The 17,507-nt window shown below is 44.6% G+C and overlaps 4 protein-coding genes across 4 annotated transcripts; 2 read left to right on the top strand and 2 right to left on the bottom strand.

Moving 5' to 3' along the window:
* The first annotated feature begins 1,949 nt into the window (after positions 1-1,949).
* LOC147944943 (uncharacterized) lies at positions 1,950-2,731 on the top strand. The gene is made up of 2 exons (XM_087512773.1): positions 1,950-2,174; positions 2,282-2,731. Exons 1-2 carry the CDS (start codon positions 1,950-1,952, stop codon positions 2,729-2,731), a joined length of 675 nt encoding a protein of 224 aa, XP_087368899.1.
* A 2,519-nt stretch (positions 2,732-5,250) lies between these two features.
* On the top strand, positions 5,251-5,652 carry LOC147944942 (uncharacterized). Its single transcript, XM_087512772.1, has one exon. The coding sequence runs from the start codon at positions 5,251-5,253 to the stop codon at positions 5,650-5,652; it is 402 nt and encodes a 133-aa protein (XP_087368898.1).
* Positions 5,653-6,110: 458 nt separating this feature from the next.
* On the bottom strand, positions 6,111-10,299 carry LOC147944941 (uncharacterized). The gene has a single exon (XM_087451405.1). The coding sequence runs from the start codon at positions 8,591-8,593 to the stop codon at positions 7,154-7,156; it is 1,440 nt and encodes a 479-aa protein (XP_087307531.1). The 5' UTR covers positions 8,594-10,299; the 3' UTR covers positions 6,111-7,153.
* A 595-nt stretch (positions 10,300-10,894) lies between these two features.
* On the bottom strand, positions 10,895-12,993 carry LOC147944940 (putative F-box/kelch-repeat protein At1g12870). Its single transcript, XM_087451404.1, has one exon. The coding sequence runs from the start codon at positions 12,815-12,817 to the stop codon at positions 11,069-11,071; it is 1,749 nt and encodes a 582-aa protein (XP_087307530.1). The 5' UTR covers positions 12,818-12,993; the 3' UTR covers positions 10,895-11,068.
* Positions 12,994-17,507: the final 4,514 nt, after the last annotated feature.

Genomic DNA, 17,507 nt, shown 5'->3' with positions numbered 1-17,507 from the left:
ACTAAACGAGATGACGATAGTTGACAAGGAAAGAAGCAAAGAAGCAAGCTCGTCGGGGGGAACAATCACCCCGGCGACGGATCAAGCGGAGCAGATAGTCTTTCCCACGCCAGACGCTCCAAGAAAAGTTGTGACGGTAGAAAGCCCAGAAACGTTCGTCATAGCTACAAATTTGACGACCCCAGCAACCGCAGAGGCAACACAGGCTCCGACACAACTCTCTCTGCTCAACAACCAGCCCGTCTCTAGCATAGACGAGCTGTTCCGAGGAATCTTAACGCGCCTCGACCAGCAGGAAGAGCGAACAAACAACCGTTTGGATGCGCTCACTGCGGCGCAGTTCAATTCGCAAGATGAAATCAATCATCTCCACAACGCTCGGCTCAACTCAATGAACTTCACCTCAGCAAGGACAACGCCAGGGCCGTATGTGCAGACCGGCGGATTAGAGCGTAATCCCGTCCAGCGCCTTGCCGAGCAGGGTACCGAAGTGGCAGATCGAACGAAGGATGCCGAGCTAATAGAAATGAAACAACAAATGAAAGAAATGGCCGCAATGATCCAGAAAGCGACGGATAAGGCACCCGAAGTCGGACTCATGCTCGAGGCAACACAGCGAACTCCATTCTCTCGACGACTCGCTACAACAGCGGTCAAACGAGCGGTCAAGCCAAGGTTGGGCCATTACGATGGAACGGTCGACCCACGAGACTTCTTGCTCACCTTCGGCGTGGCCCTCGGCCCATTGCAGTTCAGCCCGGCAGAATACGACGCAGGAGCTTGTCAAGTTTTCGCCGAACATTTGACAGGAACCGCCTTGAGTTGGTTCTCGAGGCTACCACCAGGATCAATCGACAGCATCAGGGAGCTGATAACTGAGTTTCTGAAGCAGTTCTCTGTTTTAATTGAGGACAAGAATTCCCACGCCGACTTATATGCCTTAACTCAGCACAAGGGGGAATCGCTTCGGTCCTTTATTGGACGATTCAAGGAGATTTATGTCAACATCTCAATCTCCGATGCGGCCGCAATCGTTGCGCTCCGAAACGCACTATGGTATGAATCTCGATTCAAGGAGGAATTATCTTTGACACATGTCGAGACCGTAGCCGAGGCATTACTCCGAGCTGCAAAACACATTGGGCTCGAAGAAGAGAAAGCTATCAACGCCAAGAAGCATTCCTCGGAGGCAAGTGCAATAACCAGACAGCCTATAGCCGCAGCTCCAAGAGTCGATTATGTCGAGCCACGGCAGCACTTCACCAAGAACCAAGATCGAACTCGCCGAACCTTTGCGATCGGCGAAAACAAGTATATCCGGAAAGAAGGAGCTGAAAATAGCGCAACCTCGTATTGCGACTACCATCAGAGTAATACCCACTCGACAGACGAATGTCATTACCTCCAGAGGATTCTGATGGAACGATACAAGAAAGGCGCAATAGTCGTCGAGCCGGACAGAAGCAAGACAGCCCGACCTGGACGAAATGATGCCAAGCGCGCTGAAAATATCGCTCGAAAGTTCGTCAAAGATTCAAAGATATTAGCCGACCAAAGTGAAGACGAGATGGAAATTCCAAACCTACTAGCTGAACGACGTGAAGACAGCGGTCACGAAAAACGACCGCATACAGACCGCAAGCCTGATCAACGTCCCCCGACTATAAGACGAATCAACATGATAATGGGTGGACTAGCCGGATGTAACGATTCGGTCAGAGCAATCAGAGATTACACTAAGAAAGCCGAAATGACGAAGTCTTGGCCGTCGCGGTTCGAGGCTGAAAGTATGCCAATCACCTTTGACGGAAAAGACCTGGAAGGATTGGGATTTACCGCACAACGACCCGTTGGTCGTCGAGCTCTTGATCGGTGAAAGCGAGGTGACGAGAATATTGATCGACACTGGAAGCTCGGTCAACGTCATCTTCAGAGACGTCTTGGCAAAAATGGAAATCGGCGAGCGGGACATTATGCCAGAGTGTCACTCTTTGACGGGTTTCGACGGGGATCACCTTATGTCCGTCGGCACAATTACTTTGCCGATCTTCGTTGGGGGGATAGCCAGGTATTTCCGTTTCGCGGTTATCGACAAGCCGACAATCTACAACGTCATCCTCGGCACCCCGTGGATCCACAAGATGAAAGCCGTCCCATCAACGTACCATCAGTGCGTTAAATTCCAACTTCAAAAGGGGTGTACACGTTGCGCGGCAACCAGCAAACCGCACGAGCCTGTTTCCTGATCGAGCATAAGCTTCGCACCGGAAACAAATTATAGCAATCAAAGCCGCGAGTCGGCGACAACAGCACGTCACCGACAGACAGAAAGCTGACTGCCGTCCAACAAGGCGTTGCCGCGGTCGAGGAGGTGAGCTTAGACGAGAACGACAAGAAACGATGCGTGAATATCGGCACAGAAATAACGTCCGCCATGCGAGACGAGTTAATACTTTTCCTCAAAACCAACATCTCAACGTTCGCATGGAGCGTGACTGATATGAAAGGAATCGACCCAAGCGTCACGACCCACGAGCTCAATGCCGACCCAACGCATAAGCCGGTCAAACAGAAACGGCGCAAGTTAGGCCCTGAACGGTCGCAAGCAGTAAACGATGAAGTTGACAAACTCCTCGGTGCCGGGTCAATCGTGGAAGTAAAAATATCCAGAGTGGCTAGCCAATCCGGTAGTCGTCAAAAAGAAGAATGGGAAGTGGCGAATTTGCGTTGATTTTACCGATCTTAACAAGGCTTGCCCAAAGGATAGCTTCCCATTGCCAAGAATCGATCAGCTCGTCGAAGCAACTGCGGGCAACGAGCTGTTAACCTTTATGGACGCATTCTCCGGTTACAACCAGATTATGATGCACAAGGACGACCAGGAAAAAACATCATTCATCACGGATAGAGGGACATACTGCTACAAGGTCATGCCTTTTGGTCTGAAAAACACGGGAGCGACGTATCAACGGCTAGTCAACAAGATGTTTGCCGAGCAGCTCGGCCGGACTATGGAGGTCTATATTGACGATATGCTCTTCAAATCACAGCACGCCAAGGATCATATTACTCACCTGCGACAATGCTTCGACACCCTCAACAAGTATGGGATGAAGCTAAACCCGGCCAAATGCACATTTGCAGTGAAATCCGGTGAATTCCTTGGGTACCTGGTAACCAGACGAGGCATCGAGGCGAACCCGAAGCAAATTAAGGCGATCATCGATCTACCACAACCAAAGAACGCCAGAGAAGTACAGCGATTAACTGGACGAATCGCTGCTCTAAATCGTTTTATATCCAGATCGACCGACAAGTGTCTACCATTTTACCAGCTTCTCAAAACAAAGGGCAAGTTCGAGTGGACCGACGCCTGTCACAGCGCGTTCAACGAGCTAAAAAATTATTTATCGACCCCACCAATCTTAGCAAAGCCGGAGCTCGGCGAAATCTTATTTCTCTATATCGCGGTCTCGGAGTCGGCCGTCAGTGGTGTACTCGTTAAAGACGACCGAGGAGAGCAACGACCCATCTTTTATATAAGCAAATCACTTGACGACGCGGAAACTCGCTACCCAACAGTTGAAAAGGTCGCCCTGGCAGTAGTCACGTCGGCAAGAAAGCTCCGACCGTATTTCCAGTCACATACTATCGCTGTCCTGTCCAACCAACCTTTACGATCTATATTGCACAGCCCGAACCAATCGGGTCGACTAAGAAGTGGGCAATTGAACTTAGTGAGTACGACATCGAGTATCGAACTCGGCCGGCTGCAAAGTCCCAAGTACTCGCCGATTTCTTGATTGAGCTGCCGTTTGGGGAGGCCAAACCAACACCTGTCGACCCGTCAGATGACCGATGGACCTTGCATGTGGACGGAGCGTCCTCTCATCTTGGATCGGGCATAGGGATTCGACTAACTTCGCCGACCGGGGAAATTTTGGAGCAGTCCTTCCGCCTTCGATTCCAAGCAACCAACAACGTCGCCGAGTACGAAGCACTCATCGCCGGTCTTAAGCTCGCTAACGGAATGTAGATTAAGCGGATACGGGCTTTTTGCGATTCCCAGCTTGTCGCCAACCAGTTCAGCGGCGAGTGCGACACCAAGAGCGAACCTATGGCCGCCTACCTTAGTGTCGTTAAGATTTTGTCAAAGCGCTTTGACGAATTCGAACTCGTCAAAATTCCCAGAGGAGACAATGCTCCGGCCGACGCTTTGGCAGCACTCGCCTCAACATCGGATCCCGATCTTCGGCGAATCATCCCGGTAGAAAGCATAGATACGCCGAGCATAAGTGAAAATTACGCCGAGACGTGCCTCGCACTCCACCAACCCAATGAAATAAGGACGACTTATCGAACGATGAGGTCAGGCCGAGGGTGCGAACCCGCATCTGGCAGCGACGCGACGGATTGGCGGGTCGAAATCCGAGCATACCTAGCCGACGGTGACGTGCCAACAGATAAATGGGCTAGACGAAGATTAAAAGCCAAGGCCGCCCACTACACTTTGATGAAAGACCATTTGCTCCGGTGGACGGCGGCAGGAGCCTTGTTGCTTTGCATACACGGCGACGACACCGAGCGTGTCATGATGGAAATGCACGAGGGAGCTGGAGGAAATCACTCAGGTGGCCGAGCCCTAGCACTACGAATCAGGAAGCATGGCCATTACTGGCCTACGATGATATCTGATTGTGAAAAGTTCGTCGCCAAGTGTGAAAAATGCCAGCGACACGCCCCCATTATTCATCAGCCGACCGAACTGCTACGAGCTGGAGTAGCCCCTTACCCTTTCATGCGCTGGGCGATGGACATCATCGGCCCATTACCAACTTCCAGACAAAAGCGATATATACTCGTCCTAACCGATTATTTCACTAAATGGGTCGAGGCCGAATCCTACGCAAATATCAAAGCGAGGGACGTCCAACTCTTCGTCTGGAAATACGTAATCTATCGCCACGGCCTCCCATACGAGATAATCACCGACAACGGCTCACAGTTCATCTCCCTGCAGTTCGAAAATTTTTGTGCAAGATGGCGAATCAAACTAAGCAAGTCGACGCCGAGGTATCCACAAGGGAACGGCCAGGCAGAAGCTACCAACAAAACCATACTCGATGGTCTTAAGAAAAGACTAGACGCCAAGAAGGGTGCTTGGCCGACGAGCTTGATGGAGTACTTTGGTCCTACCGGACGACCCCAAGGACGTCCACTAACCAAACCCCATTCTCCCTAGCTTACGGAATGGAAGCAATGGCACCGGCAGAGGTCGGCAGTTCGAGCCTCCGGCGGACAATGCTCGTTCAGAACACCGCGCTCAACAGTCAGATGCTCTTGGATAGGCTCGACGAGTTGGAAGAAGAACGAGACAAAGCACTCCTACGAATCCAGAACTATCAGCTCGCCGCAACCAAGTACTATAACAAAAAGGTCCATAATCGGCATTTTGACGAAGGTGATCTCGTCCTTCGCAAGGTCTTTGAGAATACCGCCGAACCGGATGCCGGGAAAATGGGAGCTAATTGGGAAGGTCCATATATAGTGTCTAAGGTCGTCCATCCCGGCGTGTACGAACTCTTAACAATGGGCGGCAAACCAGTGCCGAGGTCTTGGAATTCAATGCATCTCAAGCGTTACTACTACTGAAAATCACCAAGCGAGCTCGGCTATGTGTAGCTCGTCCTTTCTATAAGTATGAATAAGCATGTAAATGTGAACTACGATCGGCTTGATCCCTCCTGATCGGGGGGTACGTAGACAGTCCCATTCTACGGGAACCAGCCACCAGTAATATAAAATTTATTTTTCAAAAAATATATCTCGTCATTTGCGAATCATTTTAGTTATTACCCTGGCCCGGTAATGACCCGACGTTCCGACGTATTATTCTAAGCCGAGTCGCACTCGCACAAAAAGGGTAAGCCGACTATTAACGGTCGCCCCCGGTTATTTTAAGCCAAGTCCTAACTCGCACTAAAAGGGTAAGCCGACCATCACGAGTCGCACTTTTTCAAAAAAAAAAAGAGTGAGAGTAGAATTCTCGAAAGTAACATGAAATTTTAACTTGTTAAAAAAAAAAAGAGAGGCGAAACAGTCTGATACGGGTGCCGACCCCATTACGGCACAAACCAAAAAAAAAAAAAAAAAAAAAAAACAAAAACAACAACAAACCAAAGACAAGTCATTCAATTCCTAGATCGGCGTTGGAAGGCACGTTAAATTCCAACCCGCCAATTGTCGTCTGCCAATAGCGGCACGACTCTTTCGCATCCTTCAGCAGGTCCATCGGAATAGCCACACCTCGTCCAACCATGTCCTCGAGGTACGTACAGACCCCATCGACGCGACTACTTTCGCTAAAGTAGTAACTTGTGCTCTCCAACTGCCTCACATAACGGCGAAGCACGTCGATACGATCGCGACAAGCTTCGATCTCCTCCCGCTCCTCGAACAGCCTCCGACCAAGGGTGTCAAGGTCGCCCTGCTCAAGTGTGGGAACTACCACTTCCGCACATAGATCTTCGCGCCGGGTACGCTCTTCCACCAACCGATCCCATCGCCACTTTGGGAAGAAGAGCCCTTCGTCGATCAGCGGTTCAAGACATTCCACAACCCCGTCAATACGACAGAAGTCGTAGTAACGCTCGAACGAACGACGGGTGGCAATGATGTAAGCCCTTAGCCGTTGAATGCGAGCGTTGTAATAGGCGAGCTCCGATTGAATCACCTCGTCAGACCTAACGCCGAGCTGTTCCCGCGCCCTGCGTAACCACGCAGACCTAGTTGTCACCGGCATCAGAGCAACTTTCTTCTTCCTACAAAAAAAAAAACAACAAACACAACAAACTCACCAAGACAGGAGTGAAGGAAAACACAGACTATTTATAGAACGGGGGCAAAAGTCCCAACAGCCACAAGTTTCCAAACGGCAGAAGCATTTAATGAGCCCAATAAACAACGTTTCGAAGAATAAGGCATTAAATGAGACCCCTCATTTAATGCCCCCAAAAGTACGAATAAAGTTTTAAGGGAGCCGACCCCCATACACGGCGCATAAAGCACAAGGGAGCCGACCCCAAAACACGGCAAAAGAAAGATAGCACGAGGGAGCCGACCCCTCAACACGGCAAGTGCGAACATGGAGCATTTATGACGCCGGATCAGCAGTCGGAGACTCGCAACCAGGAGTCAAAGGACGGGGGAGCTCTTCCGTAGGACGATCGACGGTCTGCTCTTCGATCCCACCCGCAGGACGATCGTCACCCTTTGCCTGTTCGCCTACGTTCCCTTCAGGACCCCCGCTGCCAAACTCGCCTTCTTCCCTAACGTCGTCACCGCCTTCAGCATCGCCGCTAAGGGGGGAAGCGATCCACTCTGGAACCGGAGGAAGTGGCTCGGAATAGATCCTGGACACGTCAAAGTCAGCCTCGGTGATATCCGGGAGATCGAGATCATCAACTTCACCCTTCAGTTGAGTCATCACGGCGACGACTTTGTCCTTCAACCCCTCCTCAAGCACAGCGATTTGACCCTCCTCGACGAGCGTTTCGAGCATTTGGACATTCCCGACGGCTTGGTTGTACTCGAGAAATTTCTCCATCGACGCTTTGACTGCCTCGGCGTACCTCTTATGTTTGGCCAGCAATTTCTGAACGCGCACGGCCATTTCGTTAAAGGCTTTAATTCTCTCGTGGTAGCCGAAATCCTCCCGCCGATCTCTGAGCCTCTTTGTCTCCGAGTTGAGAGTAAGGTGCATCCTGTTGTAGGCCGCATCCGACGCCTCAAGCTTTGCCTTAAGGTCGTCCCGCTCCGAGATCCACTTGCGCCGTTGACTCTCAAACTTTGACGCTTCGTCACTAAGCCTTTGGTTGGACCGAACAGCCTCCCCTAGTTGGGCCTCGAGGCGTTCAATCTTCTCTGCGTAGGACGACGCTCCTGACCGGTCGTCCTCCTGATCGCGAACGCGGCGTTCGTAGCGCGAGGTTAAGCGATTGATTCGGGCAACAAGCTGAGAAGGAAAAAAGGATAAGAACAGATGAAAAGACAAAAACAGGTTCAAAAAACGAGTCGACGAACAGAACAAACAAAAACACACCTCGAAGGAGGCTTGCGCCACATCAGCAACTGCATGCGCTTCCTTCTTCTGATCAACCGAAGGCAAACGACCAGGCCCAAAATGGATCCTCCGGAAAAGTTCAGAGCAAGCTGAAGAGTCGTTCGGGAAAGGACGAGCTTCGGACGTGTGCGAGAAATCCCAGCCAAAATCCAACGTCCTTTGCTTTTTTGACGGGTCAGGTCGTTCCAGGCTAGCGTCGTCTTTTCTTTTCGGAGGACCCTTTACACCCTCCGTATCACGACCAGACCCCTCCGAGCGACGAACTAAAGGAAGGGACTGGGACTGATGTCTCGGTGGTGCGTCAGACGACTGACGTGATCGAGAGGAGACCTTCCCGGCCGAACCAGCACCGGAGGACGAGTGATCACATCGACCGTCCAACTGGGAAGTTGGACGGGGAACGGAAGACGAGTCCGACGCTCGGCGATAACGAGCAGACGCGTTGGGAACACTCATATTCATTTTACCCATCGTCTCGGCTAAAAAAAAAAAAAAAAAAAAAAGAGAGACTAATCAAAACAACAGAATTAATCTACAATTCGAAGAAAAACAAGAGTTGGATCGATCGCATAAGGATTACCTGTTTTTCTTCGAAGACCCGGTGGTTTCCTTGGACGATCTTTTTCGGTACCCCGGCCACACGTAAGGGCAATGGAGCTTAATTGCGTCTATCTCGGCTTGCAAAGAAGAAGGGTACGGAAGCAGACACCTCGGAATAACAACTAAAAAAAAAAAAAAAAAAAAGGGGGGTTAAGTAAAGCCAAAAGATACAAGTGAAGATAACTAAGCAAGAAGGATCGGCTACCGGGTGAAGGGTTCCACCCAGAAAACCAAGGGATCGACGGATCCTCCATAACCCCCGCGGCAACTTCCAAAAAGAAGTACGAGCCTTTCCAGTTATACGTTTTGCCCTTGGCACCCTCGACGAGCGTCGTCTTCTTTCCCGAAGCTACGTAATAAAGACCGGGCGTCTTCTCCCGACTCGACGGATTCAGACATGTCAGCTCTTCAAAGTGATCACAAGTAAGCGTGACCCTTGCAGCCTCGGCCATGATCGAAAGACCGACAGCATTTCGAAAAGTCGCCGGGGCAAATTGGGAAATAGCCGCCTTTCGACGAGCGAAATACGTCATCAAAAAGGATGGGAGAGGGAAGGTGAGCCCGCACTCGGTAAAATATTTCTCCGAGAGACAAATAAAACCGGGAGGTGCATCCCAGTGACGTTGAAAAGATTCCGGAATCAAAATCTTTGGCCTAGTGCTTAGTATCTGGGCACTAACCGCGTCAGTCGTCACGTCAATTTTTAACTTCCCGATGCGAACTGCATCAATCGCCGCGTCAATTTTTATCGATGTCGGCGGCATGTGGTTGAAACGACTGACGGTCGGCAAAGGAACGTCGTCCATATTAAGAAACGATGGGTCGTCGTTTAGGGGCTCGTCTATCAGGGACGGAACCCTACAAGGGAGCCCCGACGAGCTTGGAGCCGCCGACCCAGGAATAAGACGACGCTTCAGCTCCTCGAATTGAGCCGCGTCCGAATCCGTCGAGGACGAGTCAGAAGAACTTGGAGAACGAGTACGACGACGGGCAGATCTCGCGGAGTCGCCGGATTCAGAAGTTGTAGCTCGTCGAAGGTGACTCGCGGCGGAAGAGTTAGACGACGAGGATCGAGGAGAATCCATAACGAAAGCGCGACACAAAAAGCAAAATAACGACGAGATAGGAAGAAGGGAGAATACCTGGACGATGACAGCACCAAAGCGCGAGAAGAAGATAATGAGGCAAGGGGAGAAGTGATATTTATAGGGGAAGAAGGAAGGATCTGGAAGCGTCATCATTGCCACACGCGCTCGGTGACGATACGACTTCCGGATTTCACGCGCGTCAAGCACCGCACACAACGATTCGACCCTGGGCATCGGAAACCGTTTTCTCACGCGCGACTCTTCGTTTGTCCAATCAGAAAAGCGTCCTTTCATCTTTTCACAATTATTCTTCGCCTAAAGACTACGAACTAAAGGTGGAGGGGGGGGACTACTGTTGAGGGTGGATCCACACCTCAAACAAGAGGCCTGGCCCAGGAAAAAGCCCATGATAAATCTCCAAAGGAAGGGAGGGTATTATGGTCTTTTATATGGACGAACCGACACGATTCCCTATAAATACAGGCGTACGGCCCGCATTTAGGGGGATCGTGAAAAAGGCAGCAGAATTCGTCCAGCAAGAACCAGAGCTCAGCTCGTCTAAGAAAAAGTCAACGTTTTCAAGCCTATAGCTCGGAGAGTTGACGAGCTATCAGCCCGTCGATTACTTTGTTTGTAACTCGTTGACATTGTGTTGTAGTCCGTCCTTTAGTGCCTCGGCATCGATATAATAAAGAGAACTTCGACCCTCCCTTGACCGAACTAAACATTCTAATTGTGACCAAAAGGGACATCAACAGATATCGTCGTCGTTCATGAGGTCTATTCTCTCTTAAGCAGGTTTGACCAAGTAAAGTAGTGTTTGTATTCCAATTCCATCCTCGTCAAACAAATTAGAACACAAAGAGATTTGCTAAATCGTAATTTTACTAATTATCGATAATTGTATTATTCTATGGCTACAAGGAAATTATCCTCCAGAATATATATTTGAAATCCACTTTGACGTAGAACTCTATAACCATGCACTACTATAACAATATTAGGAAACTCCAAATAGAAACCGAATACGGAATACTTAAATAAATAAAAGATAAGGAAAATAGAATGAAAAACCACACAAGTAGGATGAGATCCAAGCACTTCTTCTTAATATCCTTTGAAGAAGCATCATGGTGAACTAATAGATGATCAAAAATAATCCAAATTAAGTCTGAAACTTGCACTGAAAAATATGACAACGTTCAACAAGATGTCATATAATGTGACACTAATTAAAATCCATTTTAAGAACTTGAAATTAACTCATAAAGGGAGAGACTAAACTTGGAAAAAAAGGAACAAGGAGACTGTCACGAAGAGGAGAACAAGACAAGATGTGATATGTAGAGTTTGGGGGTTGAAATAGGAGGGGCTCCAGGAATTGCTTAAAGAGCATCACCTTGTTACCATTCTTGGAAATTGCCGCAGGGTGGAAGAGTGAAGTCTCATCATGAGGCGTATAGCAAGTGGGGTTAATCTTGTTCAAGTCAATGGAGAACAACTTGTCCATTTTCAATAATGCCCCACCAGTGTTGTGGTTAGTGAGCCTCCAAACGTGTTGCATGCCATCTCCATTTGTCTCTAAAGCCCACACAAGACGACGGTCGTCGTCTATGCTACCGAAGCTCATATCAACAACGGATGATGATAATGTCTCAATAATAGGATTTGGAATGACTTGAAACATGTCCGTGTGAAGATCAAAAGCAATCAATTTGGTCAAGTCTAGGTGGAACCAATAAAGCCATCCGTTTGCAAAAGTTGGTAAGTTGGTGTTGTTTAAGCGATGTTCAGGAAGAGGTGGAGGCACCTGCCTCCATTGCTTGACTTCAAAATCGAATATATCGCATGATAAGGTGGTATTGTACTTGTTAATATTATGTAACCACACTATTTTGTGTGTTCCAGTAACGTAGTCTTTTCCAAATCCTGGCAAAGGGACCTCTGAGTCATTGTTGTCTATTTGAAAGTTGGCAAGAGGAAGCTTGTAGGACCATCTCGTGGCTGGGTTTATCACTGTAATTTCTCTTGTGGAGGCATACAAGCAGACAAGACCATCGATACTATCAGAAGGACTCCCATATTCGTCGCTAGTAGGTATCCCTTTATCATCGCTAATATGATATCCTTCTTCTTCTTCTTCTACTAGACAAGCGGAAGACCACTCCAACCTCATAGTCTTTAGAGCAACTTTCCTATACCAGCTTCTATACCTTGTATAAGAATATAAACACACAACTTTGGGTTCCTGTGTTTTCTGATGCAACATGTGTCTTTCCTTAAAAGATTTGGACCTTATCGTACCTCTCCAGTGTTTAGACACGGTTTGGAATCTCAACAGGGATTTCACTGGTAGTCGCAACATAACTTGTTCTAACACATCGTGGTTAAGTATCTCATCAGTTCCCTCCCTTCTTCTTTTTCTTTTGCTTGCTCTTTCAATTATCTTCCATGATGTTGCATCATCTCTCCTGTCTTCACTTCTTCTCCGATGTAAGTCTTCAGTTTTTCTTTCTCTTCGTGATGACCACAAAGACCAAGAGAATTTGTCTTCCCCGTTGCTCTTCCTCTTCCATGATGTTGCATCATCTCGCCTGTCTTCACTTCTTCTCCGATGTAACTCTTCAGTTCTTCTTTCTCTTCGTGACCACAAAGACCAAGAGATTTTGTCTTTTCCGTTGCTCTTCCTCTTCCATGATGATGCACCGTCATATTCATCTCTTCTTCTCCTTCCTCTCCATGAAGACGGTGCAATCTTTCCCTTTTCCATGGATGATAGATCATCTGATCTCCAACTTTTGTCTTCAATTCTTCTTCCTCTTTGTGACAACGACGACCAAGAGATGTTGTGTTTTCTGTCCCTCTTCCATGATGATGTACCATCGTAGTATTCATCTCTTATCTTCTTCCTCCATCTTTGAGACAGTCTCTCTTCTTCACTTCTTTTCCTTCCTCTCTCTGAACACGACGCTATCTTTCCACTTTCGTGGCTCTTCCTCCCCTCCATCGATGCTAAAGATTATCCTCCGAAGTCCGATGTGTCTTAATGCTATCTTCTTTTTCTAACGACAACGTACGAAGACCAAGTAATATTCGCCTTCTTCGTGTCTTCAATAGTCTTCTTAGGATCTCTCTCTGCCTCCAATATATATATATATGGACATTGGCTTCTTCTACCGACTCTCGAACTAGGAATTCTTTCTAGTTTCATGTAAATCCAAAAGCCTAGTGGTAATTATTTTCTGAGAAGATAAACTCAAAGAACAAAAACATACATAGTTGTAATTTATTTATATATATTTTAAATTTATTAAAGATGTTAATTTTAAGTAAGCATTAAAATTTAAAAACCTAAAAAGCCTTATCACATACAATGTTAGATTCCGATACTGAAAACAAAAAGTTAGGTGTTTTATAAATCGACTATTTATTTTAATAACAGAAATATATTTATACGATAAATCACACCTTACATGTGAATAATCGATGACTCACGAAATCAGTGAATTTTTTTTGTTTAAGAAGTATTGTATTGATTTTAATATTTGTAACTATGTATAAATATAATTTCTTTTTGACAAGTATTTACACATGTGTCGACACCCCTCCCAAAACCATAGGGATTAGTTCGTGGATGTTACACATGTGTTAGAAAACCAAATCAAATCTCTTATTAATTAAGTAAATTTGTGAAATCTTGTTGTGTTAATTAATTGCTCCTTGAAGTTCCATAATTTAATTGCGTAAAGTGGCTACATTATGTTGGCTTGGCGGCGCGTTCCAAGCTCCATATTTTATCTCTTAGTAATTTATTAAGTATCGTTGCTTGTTAGAAGTTATTTGAAGCTCCATATTTTTTTGCACAAAAAAAAAAAAAGACGAAGCTCCATATTTCATCTCTTTATCACTCTTAATCAATTACGTTCTAGGGATTTGTCTTTTAATTATTGCTTAGTAATTTACTATTTTCTGCTTTGTTTGATTTCAAATCCCCTGTATATTAAAAGAGGAACATTCTTGAAGAAAAGCTAACGTATCGTTGCCAGAGAGATCTGTGCCCAATTTATTACTTGTCCTTAATATTCTACTAGGTACCAACCCGTCCTATGTGCGGAATAAATCGATTTAAATAAAATATTATGAGCAAAATTATTATTTGAGATTTAAGATTTATTTTGTGTAAAACAAAATATGTAAGTAGAATTTTTCAAATTTGCGTTTACTTTTGTTAAAATACGTTTTACCCGTGAAATATTTGAACTTGGAAAAGAATTTTAAGGTGGTGTAGAAATTTTTGATGTGTTTTTATATTATGAGCAAAATTATTATTTGAGATTTAAGATTTATTTTGTGTAAAACAAAATATGTAAGTAAAGTTTTTCAAATTTGCGTTTAATTTCGGTAAAATAAGTTTTACCCGTGAAATATTTAAACTTGGAAAAGAATCTTAAGGTGGTATAGAAATTTTTGATGTGTTTTTATATTATGAGCAAAATTATTATTTGAGATTTAAGATTTATTTTGTGTAAAACAAAATATGTAAGTAAAGTTTTTCAAATTTTGCGTTTACTTTCGGTAAAATACGTTTTACCCGTGAAATATTTGAAGTTGGAAAATAATTTTAAAGTGGTGTAGAAATTTTTGATGTGTTTTTGTGTTTCTAAAAATCAAATTCACATATTTTATATTTAACATTATCATCTACATCACTATACCATTAAATAGATAAAAAAAATTACTTTTTAGACTAATTGATTTAATTTAAACTAATCATAAGTTTAAAAAATGAAATGAGAAAAATATATAAAAGTGGTAAATAAATGAATAATTTATTTATAATAATTAAATATGTTATAAAATTGATAATTAAACACATTTCTGGATTTTAATTGTTGATTAAAGTGTCATGAGCTCTGTAACACTGACACATTAGCTTTTTTTTTAAGTGTGCTTCTCTATTAATGTATAGGGGATAATATTACATAAAACCGTCATTGCTATTCAATTTATTTATATACACAATTTTTGTTCCTATAAATTCTAAAATTGGTAAATATTAATAAATATTATCCTCTACATGTTTTAGAAATTATTTTCAAAACCTATGTATTATAATATAATAAAAAATTATAACATGAGATGTTAAAAATATATATTTAAATCATATTTTCAAAAATATAAATAATATTATTTCTTATTGTTTAAATTTTTTTGACTAAAAAAAATTGAAATTAATTTTGAATAATAGATATTGGAAAATTCTTTAAAAAACAATTTGATGGCATCTTAAATTTATTTTAAACTATAAAATATTTAAACTTATGCAAATCCTAATTTTCAATTTTCCATATAGAAAATTTCTGATATATAAAACTAAACGTATATTAAAGATTCCTTAATTTCAAAATTAACAAATTAAAAAAATATAAAATATTATATATATTTTAATATTATTTTTTAAAGATTTTGAGGGACGGGTTATTATAGAGTATAGCTACCGGGATAGGTTTAACCGGCTTAAGAATTTAGGTCATTCGTTTTGAGAAGTTTTAATCTTTTTGATGGTTTTTATCTGTTTTATAATTTACAAGTTTTATACAATTCTGATTAATCACTGATTCGGTAAACGTTAGATTCGGGTATGTTGTTTTGTGAATCTGAATTTTGTGCTAAAACTTTTATTATTTCAAAAATCACAAACTGGATGAAACCAAACTAATATAAGTTTGAACTGTAAATGATTTAACAAATAATTATATTTATAAATATAACTCTATGTGTACATAATATATTACAAACCTTATAGTAAACATAGTTTTTGAAATCAATCACGCACATACGTGCGGGTCCGTACCTAGTCTTGTTAGTATTTTGCATCTTTTTCCTTTTATTTTATTTTGCCTCTAATTTAAGTTTTCATGTGTTAGAAAACCAAATCAAATCTCTTATTAATTAAGTAAATTTGTGAAACTTTGGTGTGTTAATTAATTGTATCTTGAGGTTCCATAATTGAATTGGTGAAAATGACTATAATATAGTTACTTGGCGGCTCGTTCCAAGCGAAATCAGCTTTTTTTGTACTCCTTTTAATCTATATAAATAATTTGATCAATTAAAACCGAACAAAGCAGAGAAGACAAAAAAATTTAAATGAGTTTGACCATTTCAGACTTCTGAAATTTACATTGTAATAATGAGCTATCGGCCAGCTGCGGATAGCTATCAGCCAGCTATCGTCAGTTCGACCAGCTGCAAGTCTGCTGCCACTAGCTCGATCAGCTGCCAAGGAGCTCGACCTAGCTCGGCCAGCTGGACGGTAGTGGACAGTGTACAGGTCAGCTGGAGAGCTCAGGGTGGTCATGGGACGCGGTGACCGAACAGGCGTGACCGAACGGACATGGACGGATGGACATGACCAAACAGGCACGGCCGGACAGGCACAGCCGAACGTACACGATCGAACGTGTGCGATCGAAGAATCTTGATGGACAGGTACCTTTTGGGGCCTAGACTTTGGCCAAGACCCTATAAATAGAGGGCGTTACCTTCATTTCCAACACCACCATCGTCCATCCATCATCCATCAATTCCTAAGAAGAAAAGGGGATGCGGCTCGGCGAGTACTACTGTACATCGTCTGAACTGATGCGCACGCTACCTCTCTATCGACGGTACGATGAGACGAGCGACGATTCAACAATCGGGTCAAACCGGTCGAAGGATAAGCGGCGGTTCGACCATGGAGTTGGACTGATTGCAGGATGATCGACAGTTCGATCATAGCGTCGGACCAATCGAAAGGTCATCGACGATCTGCGTCAATGGATGGATCGATCGAGGATTGACTGGTGATCCAATCGCTAGTCGGATCGGGTGATCCAAGGATCGACGATACGAGCCGTAGGTTAGATTGATCGGTCAGGTGGTCGGCAAGTTAGTCGGAAGTATCGGCCCGGTCAGTGGTTGATCGGCGATTCGATTATGGGTTCGGATCGTTGGATCGACCAGGCTCTGATACCAAGACCGATGAGTTGACCGAGGTATCACGGTACGTCCGGTACCAAGCTTCGGACACGAGTGGTATGGGAAGCCGATAGCGCAATCGATCACCATGAGCCGAAGGGACTATAAGTCCCCATCCCTAATATGTGCAAAGTATGTGGGGTTGGTTGGTTGTATGGCTAAGCACAAAGAGACGGGTCAAGGTTAATATGATATTCCGCTGCGTATAAGGTTTAAGAAGCAAGGCCGCGAGCCAAAGCTAAGTAAATGATTCAATGAATATTCGGCCGGAATAGGGCCGAATGGAAGCCGTGACCGGGGACACCGAGAGGTCCGGGTCGGGGTATATCACCCGTGAGCCCATCCATATCTGACAGGTTGTTTGCTACGTCCAGTAGGCTTTAAATACTTGTTTACCGTCCGTACAAATCACCACATGATCTTTTCCTGTGTTTTTTCCTCACTAGCACAATTCCGACAATCACTTCCCGGACGGTCACCCATCCTGAGACTATTCCAACTCAAGCATGCTTAACTCTAGAGTTCTCTCATGACACTTGACCGAAAAGATAAGTGTACTTTTGGTGACATAGGTGTGCAAATCAATTCTTTTAAACCTCTTTACATGTCCCTAAAATTGGGGTGTCACAACAATTGATTGCAAGACCATTGATCATGAGATCAAAACTCCCAAC

Source organism: Camelina sativa, chromosome 5 (assembly GCF_030686135.1).
Source record: "Camelina sativa cultivar CO46 ecotype springtype chromosome 5, ASM3068613v1".
Lineage (NCBI taxonomy): Eukaryota > Viridiplantae > Streptophyta > Magnoliopsida > Brassicales > Brassicaceae > Camelina > Camelina sativa.
This window is presented reverse-complemented; position numbering and strand designations above follow the sequence as displayed.

Excerpts from the sequence above, each read along its gene's own strand:
- LOC147944943 (XM_087512773.1), top strand. The coding sequence starts at position 1,950 with ATGGAAATCGGCGAGCGGGACATTATGCCAGAGTGTCACTCTTTGACG. Across the intron at positions 2,175-2,281 it reads CATCAACGTACCATCAGTGC|CAATCAAAGCCGCGAGTCGG; the intron begins GTTAAATTCCAA and ends AACAAATTATAG.
- LOC147944940 (XM_087451404.1), bottom strand. The coding sequence starts at position 12,817 with ATGGAGGGGAGGAAGAGCCACGAAAGTGGAAAGATAGCGTCGTGTTCA.
- LOC147944942 (XM_087512772.1), top strand. The coding sequence starts at position 5,251 with ATGGAAGCAATGGCACCGGCAGAGGTCGGCAGTTCGAGCCTCCGGCGG.
- LOC147944941 (XM_087451405.1), bottom strand. The coding sequence starts at position 8,593 with ATGGGTAAAATGAATATGAGTGTTCCCAACGCGTCTGCTCGTTATCGC.